The sequence below is a fragment of the Sinocyclocheilus rhinocerous genome, unplaced genomic scaffold (genome assembly GCF_001515625.1).
Source record: "Sinocyclocheilus rhinocerous isolate Xijiao unplaced genomic scaffold, SAMN03320098_v1.1 scaffold1252, whole genome shotgun sequence".
Taxonomy (NCBI): Eukaryota; Metazoa; Chordata; class Actinopteri; order Cypriniformes; family Cyprinidae; genus Sinocyclocheilus; species Sinocyclocheilus rhinocerous.
In genome coordinates this window covers 1,394,052-1,415,059 of record NW_015640452.1, presented here as the reverse complement: position 1 = coordinate 1,415,059, position 21,008 = coordinate 1,394,052, and the positions used below count along the sequence as shown (strand labels likewise).

Here is a 21,008-nt window from a genome sequence, read left to right as displayed (position 1 = left end):
AACTATACATCAGGGACGCACTTCTCACACGTGGTAGGCTACATCTCTCTCTCTCTCTCTCTCTCTCTCTCTCTTCCTGGTCTCCGGGCGCATGCAGGGGTTGATGATGCACAGCCCGCTCTGATGGTAACAGCCACTTGATTGATGAGGGCCCTTTCCTAGGAATAAATAGTTAGCAGCAGTCCTGGGTTCTATTGATTTTTTTTGTCTAGGTGTGTTTCTCTGTGGCCTTAAGCAGCTTTACAGAAGGTTCTAGGTGTGTGTGTGTGCTCGTATCTGTGTGTGAAAGCCACACCTGTCTCTCTGACAGATAACAAACGCTGCAGTTTTCGCGCTCATGTTCGGATGACATCCCGCTGAGCAGGGAGAGCCCAGGATCATGGGTAACAGCCCTCCTCTAGGACAGGAGCTGAATGCCTGATTAAGGACCTCGCTGCGGTAGAGGCGGAGGGGCAGAGAGGCGGCTCTCGCACCGCAATCATCATCATCATCATCATTGTTGCGGGTGGGGTTGAGGGAGAGTTGAATGAAGGTATCGATCAGAGCTCAGGTGATTGATCTTAAGGCTCTGATAACACCTTCGCTGCCGCCCGTGATCTGCAGGGAGGGGATGCCTCATATTCCCACAGCTCTATCCATCTTTCAGCTCTTCCCTCTATCTCATTCCTCTCACATCCCTCTCTCATCTATCCTTCTGCTTCTTTACTTATCTCACTCTCTCATCATTCTGATTTTAGTGGGGATTTCTAAGGAAACAAAAACCATATGAAAATGTTTTCCTTAACTAAAATAAAGCAATATAACTGGAAAACCAAACACTCAAATAATACATGTTCATTACTCCAAAACAAACTGTAATGAAGTAAAAAAAAATGGTAACAAAAAATTTTTTAGTTTGGCTTTTAATTTTATACAGTATACTGTAACACTAGACGGCTCTGAGAAATGTAATATTTAAAATTATTTAAATGTTTATTTAGTTTTAGTATAATTTAATGTTAAATTCTATCCTTTAACACAGTGACTTAATTTTAAAAGGACAAAAATATTTAAACTTAAATTAAAAACTAAATATTATAAAAAAAAATTATTAAAAAAACGAAAAACTATCATAGAGTGACAACTTAAAAGGAAAAACTAAAAACTTTTATAAATTACAAAATATAAAAAAACTTATCATATTAACAATCATATTCATATTAACAACTAAGGCTTGGTTCAAGCATTAAACTTTTTAGTACGTGACATTTGTCAAATTTGCGAATTCGTCTGTCCACACTAGGCATCAAACTGTGATATGACAATCACAACCAATCTGAAGATATTTGATAGTTAAAATACTTTAATGTGGACCATGATTTTGGGTGGATGGGACTACCCAGCACAACCCACAGAAATAGAAACCAAGCGATCGAAAAAATGTCCTGTCACAGTTAATTACAACAAAAACCCTTATCGCAACACAGATTAAATTTTTCCTTTTTTTTTTTCTCCTTAGGTGGACCTGCACTTCCTGAAGGTCCTGACGGGCATTGCCACCCAGGGTGCAGTCTCCAAAGAGACACACAAGTCCTACTTTGTCGCCACTTTTAAGCTGGAGGTCAGCACTAACGGAGAAGACTGGATGATCTACCGCTACGGCAAGAACCACAAGGTACGATCACGCGGGAACGGCACATTTGAGAATGTGTGAGAGATAAAGCAGTCAGTTGTTCTCTGTTTTCCTGCACTGGTTATGGAGATGTGTGAAGTACTGTCACACGCTGTGTGTGTGAGATTCAGAGGGCCAGAAAAGATTTAAAAAGACAAAAGGTGATGACATAATTTACTTGTATTTGTAGTTTCTGTGGAGGGTTAGTTGAAATGCTGGTTCTCCTAGCTTAACAATTAAGACTTCTACAAGAAAGACTATGCTGGTCTAGCATAAACCAGCATGGACAGGCATCGAAATGCCAATCGAAGCCGGCATGCCAATCGAAGGCACTCTTTTTGGAAGCATCTTTAGGTGTAGGCTGATGGGAGGCAGGGCTCCATTAGAATCCATTAGAAACCAAGTGAACAGGCTTGAATGAAAGGAATATGTTGGGAGGTCAGAGAACAGAGAGCTGAAAAGAGTGATAAGCAATGTTCCCTCTAATTTTTTTCTTGCTGAGCAAAACTTTTCTCTATTGGGTGGACATTTCGGCCACTTGATCAAAAACATTCTTTATACCAGACCTGTACAGTGCACACACAAAAAAGTGTGTAACTTTTAACTTTAATGTGCTATTTATATTTGATTTGACCCTTGATGTAACTAAATAATGCACATTTTAGGTTACCTGAAAAAACATTCAAACACACTTTTTACAGTGCTGTGTTACCAAGAAATTCTATAAAAAATAAAAAAAAATCAGAACAGTTCAATTCTTTGTAATAATATAATATAAAAAATGAAGCAGATATTGCTCATGAATTCCCATTTTGAGGTCAATTATTTATTAGGTTTATAATAATATAATATAATATAAAAACAAACTGAAGCATTTAAACTGATAATAGAATAGAATAGAATAGAATAGAATAGAAAACAAACTGAAGCATTTAAACAGAGATCTTTAAGCTAAATATTTTTTTTTAAACGTGAACGTGAATTCTTATATAGTTATCTAAGTAGAGTTTAGAGTAGTAGAGTTTGCATACACCTGTGTGTGACTTTAAATGTCTCAGAGATTTGTTACTGTTCTGTGCCCATCATCCGCTATTTCCACCACTTACTCAAGCCACTCTTTAAAACGTGATGTCGTTTTATTTCATGTCATTACGTTTGCGTTGGCTCTAGTGTTGAGCTATTTCGTACACAAGTATTAAAGTATTCGATTTCTTTCTTTCATTCTCTTTCTTTGAAACCTGTAAACCATGTTCTAACTCTATAGCGGTTTGCCCGAACATTGCAATTATTTCGCATTTACTAGAATTCAATCAATGGCTTTCCCAACTCAGTTTTGTGTGACAGAGAAGGTGTGTCCTGTGCGCAGCATATTATTTCTTCTGCGTGGTCGCGACATAAGAAGTAAGGACATTGGTGATAAGGTCTGTGTAAAACTAATCGTCCCATGTGGTACATGCCTCTAATCTTAATTTATTAACAAATCCCCTGGAAATCCTGTATGGAGTTGATTGCTTGACAGGGGAACATGTGAAAGCTCTGATGTTAGCGTGATGATTTTGGAAGAAGCTGTAAAAAACATCAGCCGCCACTGAGAATAACCTGCCGTATACGACCCCGGCCACCACCAGCTGGCGTTTGGGTCTTTAGCCCCGGACCCCCTGCTGGAGTAGCCTCTGGCTTTAATCTTCCAGAAAATCTCCGAGCTCAGTCCTCCCTTAATGTGCTCGGTGTTTTTACGGCTTTGGTTTCAGTTCAGCTAAGCTTTGTTAAGATGTCTGGCTGTGTCGGAATGGGAGATTCGCGCCTTATGGGAGGTGTGACCGGTCAGTGTCCATTTAGAAATGGTGCTATTAAGTAATGTACTGTTTATTCATATACCTGGAAGGGATATATATCAATGTTGGCAGTTATCTAGCAAGATGCCTCACTCCTGCAGACAAAATGCATTCAGTCATGGCTTTTTTAATATCGCCTATATAGATTAACAGGAAATAGCATGTTGCCATTGAAATGAAATGTAAATTTGCAATACTGTAAACAGTTTTGTATGTATGAGTATCATGTATATGAACACTGAGTCAGGCAGGTTATTATTTTTCAGGGCTGTGTGGTGATGGTTTGGGTTGATACTAGCACCACATCAGGCTCTCATCGGTCTCACATGATGATTGTGGAGGTGTGTGTGTCCCTGGACACTGACAGATTGTGTGTTTACGGACAAACAGGAAGAGCTGCTGAAGAGATCACTGTAGGCTGGTGGCTGATAGTTTCATTGTAAGTGTGTGTGGTGTAAGTGTGATATCAGCAGAGCTGGGCTTAATTTCTTCTCAAACTGCCTCAGCTGCTGTGGCGGGTTTTCAGTTCACTACAAGATTACCTGCAGCACACTCATTCAGTCACTACTAAATCAGATCTGATAAGATCACACACATACAGCTCTGTTCCAAAACCTTCCTGTGTGCTGCGTATATAGGAAGCTACAGTAGAAGGCAGCATCCTAACTGAAATGTAACCTTATAAGTTCCATTACCTTATAACTGATTTGGAACACTCTATACAGCAAAAATAATGAAAATTAATTAATAATAAAAAAAAAAAAACATATGCCATTTTTAATTAGCTTGAACAATTTTTTAGACTTTTCAGTAATGAAATTACAAAAGTACAATAAGATTTTTAAAGAAATTAATTCTTTAATTCAAAAAGGGTGCATTCAATTGATAAAATTTCTTAAAAAATAAGTATAATGCATTTATAATGCATTTATATTGTTACAAAAGATTTCTATATCAAATAAATACTGTTCTTTTGAGCTTTCTATAAATCAAGAAATGTATTATGGTTTCCACAAAAAAATAAATAAAAATATTAAGCCGACACTGAAGACTGCTGAAAATTCAGCTTTGCCATCACAGGAATAAATTATATTTTTAAATATTTGAGTATTGTTATAATATTTCACAAATTTTCATTTTTTTACTGCATTTTGTATCCAATAAATGCAGCCTTGTTAGAAAATTTTAATAAGAAACTTTTTGTAAGGATACATAGACTGTTGCCTTAGAATTTGACCAAAACAGGCAGCATATCTATGCCAATTTATACCTACTGAAACAGCTTTTTAATAGTGAGGGCAGCTATGATGTCTTAAAATACTGTTTAGCTCTTTTGGAACAGAATTACAAATTCCCTTCCCTTTTACTGGAAACCCAGCACACAGGAACACATGCATATACACACTCCCTCCTGAGACTGTATCTGATAAAGCCATCAAAGTAACGACAGAACAATTTATGCTATTTTCACAAACATACTGTTTCAAATTGCAAGGAGGTCAAAAGGTCTTAATTCCATTTCCACTGGTGGGGAAAATGAGTGGGTCCCTTATGTAAGGTCCCACACCTGCTCTTAAGGTCAATGTGACCGTTTAAAGTAGCCTTGTCATTGACAGAGCTCATTATGAAGGTCTGGTAAATTCCTTGCTTGTTTAACAATACCATCAAGGGGGTTTATATAGAGAGAGAGCATATGGTATGTGTGTTAACGTGTAAAATCCTAAGGCGAAGCAACAGAGAGCACTGTCATGGGAGATGACATCAGCTCGGACTTCAAAACAGCAGCCTGACAGATCCGTCCATCTCTGTGCATTCCTCCGCTTCACATGGAGCGCGTGGATAATGGAAGACCGCTGCCAGATCCCGGGAGGACTCCTCTGTATTAAACCGGGATAAGACAAAGTGTTGTAACAGAAATTCCCAGTATTTTTTCAGAAACACAAGGTAAAGCAAGGAGGGAAGGCTTCCACATTCCAATCCCTTCAACTCAATCTTGCATGCAAACTGGGAATTAAGAGGAAAGCAGGAAGCAAATCAACATTTTTCACTGTTTTTTCTCCTCTGAACAGGATTTAGTCTGTCAGCCATTGTAATCCAAAAGATGAGCTTCCACACTAAATTAGCTTTATAGAGGGAGTTTTGTGTTTTATATTTACAACAATCACACTCTTTTTTTTTTAAGTTTTTGATTTATGCTTAAAATTTGTCAGTAAGTATTTAGTAGTATTTAAAATTCATGACACATCACAAGCCCTACTAAACAATAAACACCTGCCTTCTGTCATATGGCAATCAGTGAATGGCAGCAACACACCAAATTTGGCCACAGTGTTCAGGTATCTGAGCCCCTCATTGCTGTGCCACCAGCAGACTATCAGTCAAAACCATCCTTGACAGGAGAGCATACAGCCAAGGGCCGCCAGGGGCCCAAAGCCAACACACAGCCTCCAAACTGATGAAGGAAAAACTGACACATCAAGTTATACTTAATCTAAAGCTCTTCTAAACTTTCTAATTCTTCTATAATTATTCTATATGCAGTTTTTATGACCTCATATTAATTACGAGGCTACATGGAATATTTGTACTTATAAAATAATTTGTCACAGGACTATTTCTGCCTGTCTCTCTTCGTGTTTCTCCTCCTCTGAGGCTGAGCCTGCACTGGCCTGCAGCCAACTGGAGCCCGACTGCTCTGTCAACATCTTCATCTGGGCCATGGAGGTGTGGGAGAGAGCAGGAGAAGGGCAGAGAGAGAGAGAGAGAGAGTAATGACTCGAGCAGAGCTGTGAACGCTGACCACATTTCCCAGTGGCCCCATCAGTCTGAGGGAAAAAAGTGTGGCAGCGAGCCAATGCAAAGCAGCGAGAGATGGAGGGAATGAATGACAAAAAGACTGACAGGCAGAAAGATGGACAGAGCAGGGAACGCAGCACCTCTTTCATCTCCCATGACCCTGTTGTGGCCATGTGACTTTCCGTAAGGCATTGTGCAGTCGGGCATTGTGGGGGAGAGTGTCCACTTTTATGTGACCACAAATTCTCTCTTCTCTCTCTTTATTATATTAACAGTGACAACGTCTCGCAGGAGGCATGTGTGTGTCCTCACACTTTAACCTCATGGAGAGTTTGCTTTGGGGGGGTTTTATTATTTAAGTAGACCGCCCTAGTGCCAGACATTTGAATAATTCAAACTCATTTTTTGGGGACTCCTCACCAGGAACCTGCCCTGTTGGCCATCACTGAGGACCCATTCCATCTCATGAATATTCCATCACACATACACTTTTTCCTGTGCTGATGAATTTCCAAGGAGTCCGTTCAATATAACTACTCCTGGACTGTCAGACGTGATTTTTCAATAATTCATATAACAGTTAATCTACATCCACCCTCATTGATCTGTGTGTGTGTGTGTCTAGACAGACCAGCAGCACTGCGGCCGTTTATGCTGTCAACAAATTTCTGTTTTTCCACAGATATCTGGCACGGTTTGGATCTTTTTGCATATGTATAAACAAAAACACACATGAGATCTTTTTAACATCTTTAGCATCTTTATAACTTTATTGTTATTGTTTGGTGTCAGACTTAGTGCTCAATAAGAAGAATCATGGCCACCAGTTGCATGTGAGTTGTATACAAAACGAAATGCTCTTAAAGTTTGGCTAAAAATCTGTGCGACTCACTGGACTTTGCAAATGAACATGATTAATTGTGTGATAGTGCAGGGCAGACCAGTTTCCACTGTAAATGTTTGAATGTAAACACAGTCGGTTATCTCTTAAGTGGATATAAACAGACAGGACAGAAGAAGCAGATATGTGTGAAAATTTTGTAAAATGTATGTATTTCTGGGAATATATTTCTGGAAAATTTCTGAATATGTATTGCATCCTGAAAAAAAGCTGACATATTCTGTTGACATCAGGTCAGTACACATGCATATATGACATGCAGGAGGAAACACTTACTCATGTCAGTCACTTTTCACATGTGGGCACAGAGTCAGAGCATAAAAGAGACTGAGCCAGGAAGAGAAAGAGAGTAGAGGAATGAAATGAGTGCTCACTTTCAGATAGTGGATAGTCTTTATATCATTATTTAGCTAATTTAATACTTTCATCTGCCAGTAAGTGTACTCTGAGCTTTGCTTAATAAGTTTTACCATGTTTAAATGCCCTTTGCATAAAAGTATAGCTGATTTTTCCACAAGAAACTGAAAATGTACGCTTGTATCTAACACCAGATACATTCAGACCCCCACTCACATACAAGGCATCATCACCTGAGACAGACAACACATACCTGATCTCCCCACAGACAGCATGCTGGGAAACACTAGCAGCCATGCCTGAGGGAACGTGATATAAGTAACGTACACAAATGCATGATTCATGATCGTAATTTTGCATAAACCCTTCCGTTGACGGCTGTGTCCATTTGTCATGTCTCTGGCTATGGGCACACATGCACACGCAGAGAGTGCATCAATCAAAGATTACGCCTAGACTGCATAGTGAGAGAGAAACAACGAAAAACCGACAGTATGAGGGCAAAAAAAAAAGGAGGGAACGGGTACGAGGGTGGCCTTGTTTCAGTAGACAGCAGGGCTGACAGCAGTTCTCCTGTTTCAGTGTGTGGGAGTCTGTCATTACCAGCACCTGTGTGTCTGTCAACACAACACCAGTCAGAGGCCATTGTAGCTCAGGGATGCAAAGAAAACATTAGCAGGTGCTTGTGTGTGTGGGAAAGAGGGAAGGAAACAATAAAGGTATAGTTTCATATCGCTAATATATGTTTGGCTAGAAGCAGTATTTGACTCCGCCCCCTCTATAGATTGACTGCTGCTGTCAGAGTCCAGGACTTTGTCATTTCTGTCATTCCTCTCGCTTCCCCTTTTCCTCTGCCTTAGAGGACCAGTGGGAAATCACCATTCTTCAGCTTCATCTCAGCCTGCTCCCTAATGTCCTCACAGTAATTGGACTTCTCAGTCCTGTTACGCCTTTTAGTTTGTTTTTTTTCTGTGCTTTTTGATCATTTTGGCATCTTCATGGTTAACACTCTCCTCTTTGTGCTTGGAACTTCATCCATAATGACCAGTGGGTCTTCTGTCTCAAATCCCATATGATATACATCTGTTCATCTGTTATAAGGGTTTCATGGCTCCTAGTTTCCTGATGGTTTGGATTAAACAAGTTGGCCAATCAGAAGCCGGAAAAAGGAGATGCCCATGGGCAACAATAAATAAAAACATTTGTAACTAACTGTTTTTTATTATTACTATTTTGCAATTTCTCATGATAAAGTGAGAGATGATGTGGTAGGTGGTTGATAATGTGTTCTGAGTGGTTTTAGCAGTTTTCTAGGTGGTTAAGTCAAAAGATATAACCATATATCCATTGACTTATTTATATATCAACCACAGTTTCTTCTTTCAATGCAAGTCTAATGGTTTTATTTGCCAAAATGCCATCAAAAACTGTGAGTTTCAAAAGTAATAGCACACCTCTGAAATACAATAAAATAGAAATAGAAATGTTGCCTTGCCAACTAAGCAAATTGTGTTAAAAAATAACGAAAAATAAGTTACTAAAACTAAAATTTAATTAAATAGTTAATATAGTTAAGTAGAAATAAAAAAATAAAACTAATAAACCTATAAAAGCATCTATAATAATAATAACAATATATATAATAGTAAATAAATAATACAAAAATAACACTGCCAAGAGTACAGTTTTGGAATATTTCACAAGCTTCTTGATGTATTTTTTTCTCAGAAGCACTGGGTGAGTGTGAGGACTCTCCCACACACTAAAGAAGTGATATAGTACACACTTCTTGCCCCCAGTCATCACACACACACACACACACACACCACTTGGCTTTCACATACTGTGCTGTGTTGAAAAACTTCACAGGCAGTGAAAGGGCAAGGTCACACACTCCATCATGAGGTCACTAAACAAAAGCAGATTTCTGTGATGCATGTCTGAATCTCCCTACTGACAACAGCTTTACACACTCCCACTTTTTCCCAAGGTTTCACTTGTCTTCGGTTTGAGCCCCACCTCAATTGCTCTGTTCAGTTTCAATTTCAATTTGAAATGGAAAAAATATATATATTGGCATGATTAATATATTTGCAAATTATAATAAAAATAATAATAATATAAAAATACCATTAAAATAAGGCACAATTTATTTATTTTAGTCTTTTCTAAATTTGACATCTGCCTTTAACTTAGGAGATCTGTAATACTCTGACTTACTGTGTTAAATTCAATATTGTGGTTGAAGCTTTCTCAGTGTTAATATTTTAATAGTATTTTAAATATTGGCACATATAAATGTTTCGCACACCAAAAAATTGCTTGTTGATTTGTGGTAATCTGAGAGTCGTGATGAAATTTGTGAAAAATTTAACAATTGCCCCGGGTCTCCTCTCTTTTTAACTAACCATATGCACAATGATTAATGACCACAGGTCCTCAGTTCATAGTTTTCTTCTTTTATTTTATGATATATTGGGGCGATTTACCAAATGTAAGAAGGTTTTTTTCTTCTCATTTTCCTAACCCATCTTTAATCTATTTCTTCACTCTCCGTACGAGCCAGCCTAGCACGGACCTGGCCCAGGCCAGCTGGCCCGGATGTCATTGGATCCTGAGACGGGTCAGGTCCTTAGAGTCCGGGCTTTGTTTCTGTGTGCAATGAAGCAGGACTCACCCTCTTCTAGTCTTTCTCCTCTTTCCTACTTCCTCTCTCTGGAGACAAAGACCCTGACAGAGGCTTGCATCTCTGAGGAAGGAGGAGAGATGGAGATTTGCTATCAAAGCTTGTCATCTTGTCCATCCTCGACCACCCCAAAATGCAGTGTCTGGTCTGAAGAACATGGCATATTTCTGTGATACCCTGGGAGCTGCCTGCTGAAATACTAATGATCCATCTGACATACTGATGTAAACAGTGACAACACCCAAAAACATGTGGTTGCATCTGATTGAATGTCTTTATGTGACAACATTCAGTCCTATAGAGTGACAACTGCTCTTCAAACACTCTCACACTGTCTCACCAATGTCTGCGGTCTTTAACTCATTCTGGAGGAAACAGCGTTTCATGTTTGAATTTACGATGCGAACATTGGCGTCTATGTGTGTATTCAGTGGTGTGTGTATTTTGACAGCGATTAAGGTTGCAATCTCACTTGACCCCAGTAAGGAAGCTCTTACAGTGCAAGAGTTGTGCTTGTTTGTGAAGTTAGTTTGTTTTTGAATGAGTGGCCTCAGCCAAACCACCTCCTGAATAGTCATAAATCTCTCTTTTTTTCCCCTCTCTCTGTTTCCTTAGGTTTTCCATGCAAATGTAGACCCCTCAGAGGTGGTCCTGAACCGGATCCCCCAGCCTGTCTTAGCTCGGTTTGTCCGCATCCGACCTCAGACATGGAAGAACGGAATCGCATTGCGCTTCGAACTTTACGGCTGTCAAATCACGGGTCAGTATAACTGACACCACACATCTTTCTCCAAGTCTGCACAGCCTTTAAGGGAACTGATTTGTGTTTTTTAACTTTTAGATATAAAATAATAAAATAGCCAGAAAAAGACTAACTTAGAATGTTGGATTGTCTAAAATTTAGCTGAAACGTTGGGTGTTTAATTGGTTCGTTGATAGAAAGGTAGATATGAATCGGTAGATAAAGATAGATTTATCAATATTTACCTATCTATATCTATATTATCTAAACAGGTAGATATAGATATAGATCTATAAAGTAAGTTTCCCTGTCTCATGTGAACTTTCGTACTCAGCAGGCCCACAGATACTGCACGTGACAAATATTGTTCCAGATGCCCACTGTGTCCCTGTCAAGTGAGCTCAGATGTGTATTTATCAGAGCTCTTTAGTGTCCTGATTGAGTTTGGCTATTTATGGAGATGGGGAGATAGCAGTCATCTAATTCTGTTAGCATGTCCTGCAGCAGATGAAGGAGGTGAGCTGCTTTTGCACTGATGTTAGCAGAGACATCACACTCCATCATTACGCTATTAAACAGTGATTCACTCCTATGTTCGTCGACACTGAGCAGGACAAATGCGCTTTTAGAGACGGGGTCTTTTTCAACACTGACACAAACGACGCACGGACATGCCACTGGCCTCCATATTAGACCTGCTGCAGTCTCGGGGGGGCCGTTGTCCCTCGGGCATCCAGCCCAAAACAAGCCGGCAGAGCCGAGCCCATAAAGATGCCCGTGAAGCCATCAATCTCGTTCGTGCCCTTAGCCTCGTTCTGTGTTTTACTGCTCTTTCTGTGGGAGTGTGGGTGTACCTCTGGGTGTAATTCAACTGAGATTGTTAGGATGGGCTTGAACCAGATGCCCCAGCCTGTTTTTCTGTTCTTTGTTCTGTGTTTAAGCCATAGGCCAAAATCAATCATTTATTTCTGGTACCTTTTGTATTTGTGCCGGTTGAGCCAGAGAATGGCTGTTTTGGGCTGAGTGGGTTTGCTTTTAACTCTGTAGAGGTGAACCTAGAAAAACTGGAACGCGAAATTCTTCCTGTAATAAATCCTACACACAAACACCCACTCCGGGGGGGATGTACACATAAAAAAATGCACCCACATATGCTCTGTTTATTTATTATTTACTCCTGAGCCCTCTCTCATGACATAACAACATGAAACATTGATCTCTCCAGCCTTAAAATGTCAATTCCTCTTTGCCTCACCATAACTCATCTGCTTGTCCATCCTCCTCTCAGACGCTCCATGCTCCGAGATGCAGGGAATGCTCTCCGGCCTCCTGCCAGACTCGCAGATCTCGGCCTCCTCCATGAGGGACATCCACGGGGCCACAGGTGCGTCCCGGCTGGTGGCCAGTCGCTCAGGGTGGTTCCCCAGTCCCACGCAGCCCGTGGCTGGTGAAGAATGGCTGCAGGTGGACCTGGGAGTCCCCAAAACTGTACGGGGTATCATCACGCAAGGGGCCCGTGGGGTGGATGGCAGTACCAGCGCGGAGAACCGGGCCTTCGTGCGGAAGTATAAACTTTCCCATAGTTTGAATGGAAAAGACTGGAGCTACATCATCGATTCCAAGACCAATCTCCCAAAGGTGAGAATGACACAGGATTTCTTTAATGCTACTTAGAAAAATCACAACAATCAAAACAAAGTTTTTTACTTTAAAGACAAAATTGTATTTTATTTTATTTTTAGACTGCTTCCAAACAAAGGTCTCTTAATAAGATGAGAAAACGGTTAAAAGGGTTAAAGTGGTAATTGGCTGTACATAGATTCTAGCTGGTCCAGTCTGTTTCAGGTTGATCTAGTTGATTATCTAGGTGAACCTGAGTTTGACCTGGTCTTGATCTTGGTCAAAAGCCAGTTAAGCCAATTAGACCACCTTGGACCAGTAAAAACCCAGCTTGACCACCTTAAGCATGATATATAGTCTTTTTCCAGCAGAGAAGGACTGAATTGAAAAATATAACTGGAGTTGAATCAGGTTAATTAGTTAATCATGCCAATTTAAATATTGTGGGTTGGTGAAAGGGCTCCAGTAATGAACAGTTCACCAGAATCAGATTATTAACAGACTCATTTCATTCTTTACTGCTCATCTCAGTGACTCAGCATTTCATTCTCCCACTCTGAGAGCAGAATTCAATTATGCTGCAAGCTTTGATAACATTCCAGTGAAATCATCCACAGTTGTGTTAATTAAAACCTGAGCTGCAGAGCTGCATCAGAGACTCAGAAATACAGAGAATATGCAGTAGCTTTCTTCTCTCAATCACACAGCTGGGCTAAAGTGCTATTGTGAATTCTGCTTCTCCAGATTTTTGAGGGTAACGCGCACTACGACACTCCAGAGATCCGTCGCTTTGACGAGATTGTGGCCCAGTTTATCCGAGTGTATCCAGAGAGATGGTCGCCTGCTGGCATCGGAATGAGACTGGAGATACTGGGTTGTGACTTGCCAGGTAAGACCTGTGTATGTTTTGTTTTGTTTAGATTTTTATCTATTTATTTTTATTTATTTATTTATTTAGTTAGTTAGTTAGTTTTTAGTTATTTGTTTATTTTGATTATTTTTTACACAATGTCTTTGGGCGTGACACAAAGCAGATTTATAATAATCATGATAAACAATTATTCCGCTGAGTAATAAAAGATAATTAGCTAAGCTGTATGCCATTTACATTGCCTGTAGCAACTTCATATTAATATATATTGCTAAAGATGTGCGGTCACAGATGTGTGTATTCATTGGCTATTGGCAGCAAGTTCAACGAGGCTCATATCATCCAGATTTTACAGTCAGAATTATCCGTTTTATTTAAAAATAAACCCAATACCCTCAGCTACAGCAGTAGAAAGAAGCAGAGCAGTCCTACAGCCACTCTGTCACTTCCATCTTTGCTCTCTGGCAACGATGTCCTTCATATCTCCTCCTGAATCTTTTACCTGTCACAGCATGACGATCAGCCAAAAGGACACACAGCTGCTCCCTCTGGACCTGGCCTGGGCTCTATGCTCTCTGGCAACGATGTCCTTCATATCTCCTCCTGAATCTTTTACATGTCACAGCATGACGATCAGCCAAAAGGACACACAGCTGCTCCCTCTGGACCTGGCCTGGGCTCTATAAAGCGGCAGGCCGAGGGGCAGTAATCGACGGGCTGTCTTCATGGCTCTGTGTCTGCAGGAGTGCCGGGGGCGAAGGAACATTAGAGGAGCTGCTAGAAAGGACAATGTGGGTGGAGACCAGGGGAAGCCTCAGGGCTCAGTGCCCAGGTTTATTAGCATGGCAAGACTGCAGGAGGAGGAAGGCATGATGAAAAGTCAGACAGAGAGCCAGTGCTGGCTCAGGGTTAGTTGGTGGCACTTTGCAGGCAGAAGATGAGATCCAGGATGAAAGCTTAATGTGTCATCGGCTGTGGTTAGTGCGATACTGGCACAGGTTTACGGAGCCTGTGGGCCATAAATGAATGAGAGCAGAAGATCAAGAGAGAGAAAGAGATGATAATCAAAGTGGATGAAAGAAATAAGGGAGGGATCAAAGCCAGTGAGTTAAGGAGTGACGAAAAATGGACTGACGGTCGATTGTGTTTGTGTATACATGGTTATGTTTGCATGAGGGAATGTGATGACAGTGCGGTGAGGCTCCGCAGCGCACAACTGCGCACCAGATGTTCGAGACACAGGGGTCTCAATCTTCTCCACTCACTGTTGAAACTACAGCCCCAGTTCCTAATCTCCACAGTAAATCTAATCACATACAGATCCCAAGACACACAAACACACTCGTGTGTTATTATATATACTTGCATGTGACTTTGAATTGTGTGTATTTTTCTTTCGTACTTTCTTTGTTTCTGCCCGTATGCACAACATTATGGCTGTTTCATTTCCTACCATCTGTTATGCACATCCTGGCTGATCACTGCAGTACCGGTCCTCAAAGGAGCCATTTGACAACAAAAAACATACAGGCCTACGGTTTGAGTGAGATCGTCCTAATGCGGCTCGCAAATGCAAACTGTACTTTTATAAACTGTGGTTGGTGGCAGCTGTGGTATGAGAGTGAGTGAAGCAGGGTTTGAGTGTTTTGTGTTTTTTATTTTATTTTGTTTTGATTTTTGTTTTTGTTTTTATGTTTTGTCTTTACTTTTGTAAATTGTGATTGTTTACAGCTGTGGTGAGTGACACCGAGTTTGTTTGTTTTGTTTTGTTTTTATTTTTGTAAATTGTGGTTGTTTGCAGTTATGGTGCCAGCGTGAGTGAAGAAGGTTTTTGTTTTGTTTTTACAATTTTTACACTATGGCTTTGGGCATGACACAAAATGGATTGATAATAATCAATAAACAATTCATGAAGGCTAATGCCTTTAGCAACTTCATATTAATATATGATGCAAATGATGTGCGATCATAGGTGTGTGTATTCATTGGCTATTGGCAGCAAGTTCAACGTTGCTCATCAAGGCAGATTTTACAGTCAGAGTTATCAGTTTTAATTTAAAATAAACACAATGCCCCCAGCTACAGCAGTGTTATATACACTATTACACTTACATGTGATTTTGAACCGTGTGTATTTTTCTTTCATACTTTCTTTGTTTCCGACCGTTCGCATAATATTATGGCTGTTTCATTTCCTACCATCTGTTATGCACATTCACAGTGATCACTACCAGTACCGGTCCTCAAAGGAGCCATTTGACAACAAAAAACATACAGACCTATGTTGAAGATCTCGTTTGAGTGAGATCGTCCTAATTCGGCTCTCTAAAGCACACTGTACTTTGGTAAATTGTGGTTGTTTGCAGCTGTAGTGCGAGGGTGAGTGTCGCAGGGGCCGGGGCTGCTGTTGTTCTGATTTTGAAGGGCCGTGGGGATTCGTAGAGAGAGAGACGTTAAATATTCACAGAGCTACATCAGTCTCACTCCACTGCACAGAGATGTTTACGCCAATCACACACATCTGCCACCGCATGCATAGTTGTCTATACTGACCGAACACACACATACACACATTTAATTTCATATAAAGAGAGCTTAATACAAGTTATTATTACATGTCGCTCTGGAATACTTGATTCTGAGTGGTATAATGATGGCATAACTGTAAAATTGACCATTGTCCCCAAGCAAACAATTTCTCTCGTATCATCACGTCTCTTTCTTCTCACATGCAAAAATAATTTAGACTCAAATCAATATTTAATGTCCATTTATTTGGTAAGTTACCATGTAATAAGCAGGATAATGCACAGTCATGTAGTCCATGTCGTGGTTCTGATCACCCTGACAGGGTTTATTTGATGATAATGACCATTTAACTACATTACATATGCCAAACTGAAATTATATATTGTTAAATATATCATACTGCTCCTATATACTATACAAATACACACAAACTAAGGTCATGTATTCCTGGAGTTATTCTGAGCTGTGGCTAAGCTACAATTTTGTCCCCAAATCCCATCACTCTCCCAGAGGAAGAAAATTTGGAGTGAGGGACACGAGGAGAGAAATAATGAGTTGATGAATAAATAAACAGAGGCGTGGCAGACAGACCTTGTGAGAGCAAGACCGTGAAAGACACACCAAGGGACTTTAGATATTTCAATCAGGCACCCTTGTCTATTATTCATTACTGGACTCATGTCAAGCCAGAGGTTCCTGTCTCTGGGAGAACAGAGAACGAGAGAGAGGGGTAAAAAGAGTGAGGACAGTGACCTCTGCTGGGTGCAAAGCGTCTCAAAATTGCAAAATTGTCTCAACATAGTGTGCAACCCTTGAGACTGGGCTCACCTACTGTAGACTTCTCTCCCTGCTCAGTCTGAGTGGAGGTTCTGAGATTCAGGAGCACAGGGTTACTGCAGTTTAATTAGTTGAAGAATTAGAAAACAAAAATATACACTACTGTACAAAACTTTGGGGTCGGTAAGATTTTTAAAAATGTTTTTGAAATCTGTTATGCTCACCAAGGCTTATCTAATTGAGAGATAATTAAAATATTATAAATAATTGTTTTGTTTATAATATTTTGTCTCTATTTGTTAATCTTGAGTACCTATAGAGTAGTACTGCATTAATAAATCATTAGCTCATCCATGAACATGATTTCTGCCCGAGTCCCGTCGGATTGCATCGGCTGTGGGGATGAAGACCACAACTCCCATGATTCCACACTCAGTCACGGCGTCATCAAACTACGCCTTTGTCTCTTTGTTTATTTCTAGCGGCGAAAATTACATATTGTGCCTTTAACCTCTCCTCTCCGAAAACAGTCGAGCTCCTGGAGGCGTGTCGTGGGAGGAGCTAAAGAGTCACAAGCATGTGAAGCTTTTGCATTGCGATCGTCTGCAAGCTGTGACATCAACATCAAATAATTCCCTTAATGCTGGGTTCTTTGGGAAGCTGAACGAGGTTATCTTTCCCTCACAACCAAAAACACACTACTTTGGTGACAATGCTGATTTTGTGGTCAAAAACAAAATGTAAAATCCTTCTTTCTCGAGCAAGTCCTGTGCAGCGCTGGCGATGACTTCCGTAACCCGAATGAAGCACGTTGATGCGCTCTTCCGGGAGAAGTGCCCATACAAGGAATTCCGCCCTTTATGACGTCATACAGGGCTATACTTGAAACAAACTTTCTGAAACTTATACGAACCCTGAAGCAGTGTATTTGGCACAGAAATACTCCATCATACGTCCAACTAGTTTTTTGAGTCTTTGGTCATGTTTAGCATCAGAATCCAACTCTTTAGCAGTGTAAATAAGTCAGAATGCATGAAATAGCATTAGACATCTCCTTTAAATAGCTGGCAAAGGCCAAGATGGTCAATGAGTGAGCTGACTTGCCTCGAGTTTTGAGTTTGTTCTGCTATAACCTATTGCCCTCACATGGTACAAACACACCATACTGTACATGGGTGAACAAGAATGCCACACACCTGAAAGAGAGAGAAAGAGAACTCAGCATGTGCGATGCTCAATGATCACTCTCAGATGTGTGGTTGTGGCCTGTGGATGTCCGTCAAGGGAACAGTGGGTGTGGTTTAGGACACAACGTTCCTTGCCTGGGCAGCTGGTGATGTGATGGAAAATTGTTTCCACTTCTTCTTATCTTTGACGAGGAGAGTGTAATCACTTCTATCTGCTCTCTGGCTCAACCTCATTCTTTCGCCAAAACCGAGACTCTCCCTCACCATCTTTCACAGCTATCTCGCTATCGGGATGGATGCGTGTGAGCTGAAGGATAGCAGCTCCCCTCATCTAGTTGAATTGGCTCTTTGAAGTTATCAACCACATGTTTCTATTTAGTGTAGTCCCCCTACACAATCCATGTTTGCACACAGGCATTTATCCACAAAGCCCACATGTCATTCTTCATATCATCCCAGTGTAAATATTTAGGTTGATCTCCACTCCTCCCCTCCACTTTTTCCATACAGCACATCTTCCCAGCTCTTCCTTATATAATGTGTGCCTGCTATGGTCTTTCCAGTGTACAGTCCAGCTCTCCTACTGGAAATCTCATGTATACTTTTAGTTCACCCAAAAATTATTATCCTGTCAAAACCTGTATGACTTTCTTTTTGCTGTGGAACACAAATTACTATATTTTGAAGAGTATTTCAACTGTTTCAACCATTCTTGCCCAAACAATGACAGTCAGTGGAGTCTAAAACAACACTGGACCCATTTGACTTTCACTGTAGAGACAAAAAACAGACATTTTTCAGAATATCATCTTTTGTGTTCTGCAAAAGATGTGCAATACCCAACTATCTATACTTATATTTATTATATGCATGTTATTGATTTAATATAAAATTTTTCTATCCAAATTTCCTTGCATAATTTGTATATAGCACATCTGTACATACAATATATTGTCTATTGTCTATTGTATCGTTTTTACATATTTATTTTACATACTCTCATGGTTGTAAATATTTTACATTTTGGCGAATTGGTGGTGAATTCTTATGAATTCAAATCAGTTATTTGTTTTCGTACTGCTTTGTATGTGTTTGTTTCATCTGCTTACGCCCCAGTGATGGTTATGTTTAGGGCTGGACCATTATGCTTTGTTTTTTTCATTTTTTTCATACGAATCAAAACGTATGAATTCATATGAAAACACCAACTCGTAAAATAATTGATTTCTTATGAGATCGGGTTTGAATTTTCATTTTTGGCCAAACTCTTTGGGTAAAATCTACTGAAACATACTACTAAATAATACTGTAGCTTAATCACTCCAATTAATGGTTTGCCATCATTGTTTAACATATGCAACACATCTGCATATAAATATTTAATGGGACAAGCATTAAGAAGGTTTATGATTGGATGTCTGGTGTTGAACAACCCACCATAGCATTTTAGCCAGGGTTAAGTGAAGTGTATAACCTTAAGAACTGTTTTGAAGATGATCTTTCTAAATTTTGTAACTATATTCTTATATTTGAAATGTTTGTATTCACTCTCCATCGAGCCAGTTGAAGATGATTTCTTATAAATTGATTTTTGTCTTATAAAACACCACTGTTGTTTTGAAGCAGAGTTCTCTGAGGACATCCGATGTGAATATGAATATATGTGAATATATTTCTAGGCATGTGAAGCATATTTGATATCCATCACCTAGAGATGATTTGTTGGTTTAACTAAGCTGGCAAAGAAAGTCCTTATCAGGGGCCAAGCACACAGGCCTGTCTGAACTCCACTTGTATTCGGGGAATTTACTAGCTGAGAGATAACACGATAAACCTTCTGTTACTTTCTGTGTTCAAAAGACACAGAGACAAAAGCTTTAATTAGTTCAGTGCTGCTAGAAAACGGCTTTGTTATTGAATTCTGGAGGCCAAAAGCCTTGTCTTTCAAGTTGGAAATGTTTAATTAGGTTGCCTATGAATAAGCATCAGTGCTGAAGTATGCGTGTTTGTGCGTGTGTTTCGGTGCATGTTTACTATTTCGTTTAATGTGGTTGTGACTTGAACACAATGTTTAAAATACACTCAAATCAGCTTTTGATGATCACTTTCACTGTTGTTGATCCGATCTGACTCCTGTTCTCTGTTTGTTACTCCACACAATCTTCCAAACGCACATCAGTCTTTGTTTTACCTTGTAATGCAGTGTCTGCTCAAGATCTCAGTCAGGCACTGAAGTACGACCGGTCCGCCTGCCAGGGGCATAGATTTACTCCAAGGCTTTCTACATAATTGAAAATTTTTTCAGTCTCGCTATGAAAACGCTGAGTCAGAGATTGCCGAGGCTCAGTAGGGCCCATGAGAGAGGAACCAGGGCTAACTCTGCTCTGTGCCCTGAATCCAGAGCTTGAAAACAAGGTAATCCTTCAGGGTGAGGAGGACTGACCCCAAAACTAGCCCTTGCTTGTAAATATCTGGTCGGTCTTTGAGACTTGGAAACATTTCATGGCCTTAATGTGTTATCAGGCTGTGAAGGAAATCTCAGGCGATGCCTAGAGAGTTCTGGGATCCAGATCAATTGGCTGCGTCAATAGAGCTTTGGAGCATATTGGAAATCTATTGCAGTGTCTTGCTCTGATCCATAGCTTGAGCCTCAGGTATCAAGAGAAATGAGCAGCATATTTCACATAGAGTGAATAGAAATTAGTGTCATTTGAAGAGAAATATCAGTTGTCAGTCTTACAATTTTCTTAAATAATATTGAATATTGTTAAAGTTTATCCTAACTAACAAGTAAATGAAAACACCTATGATACAGTGATACTTGCGCATATATTGGCTCATCGTGTTAACACACTTTTAAGGGAAGCATACACTACTGTGTACTTTTTTTTTTTTAGCAAGAATGCATTAAAATGATCAAAAAAGTCATTTATAAAGTTACAAAAGATTTAAATTTCAGATAAATGCTGTTCTTTTGAACTTTATATTCCTCAAAGGATCCTGAAAAAATATATATCATGGTTTCTTCAAAAACATTAAGCAGCACAACTGTTTTC

At 39.9% G+C, this 21,008-nt stretch overlaps 1 protein-coding gene across 2 annotated transcripts in view; it reads left to right on the top strand.

Moving 5' to 3' along the window:
• LOC107752901 (neuropilin-2-like) overlaps positions 1–21,008 on the top strand; it is a 75,363-nt gene that overhangs the window by 37,795 nt on the left and 16,560 nt on the right. For both annotated transcript variants that reach the window (XM_016568976.1, XM_016568977.1), the window contains exons 7-10: positions 1,499–1,654; positions 10,842–10,986; positions 12,257–12,606; positions 13,333–13,477. In XM_016568976.1, coding sequence (XP_016424462.1) covers positions 1,499–1,654; positions 10,842–10,986; positions 12,257–12,606; positions 13,333–13,477 — 796 coding nt within the window. The remainder of the gene's footprint in view (positions 1–1,498; positions 1,655–10,841; positions 10,987–12,256; positions 12,607–13,332; positions 13,478–21,008) is intronic.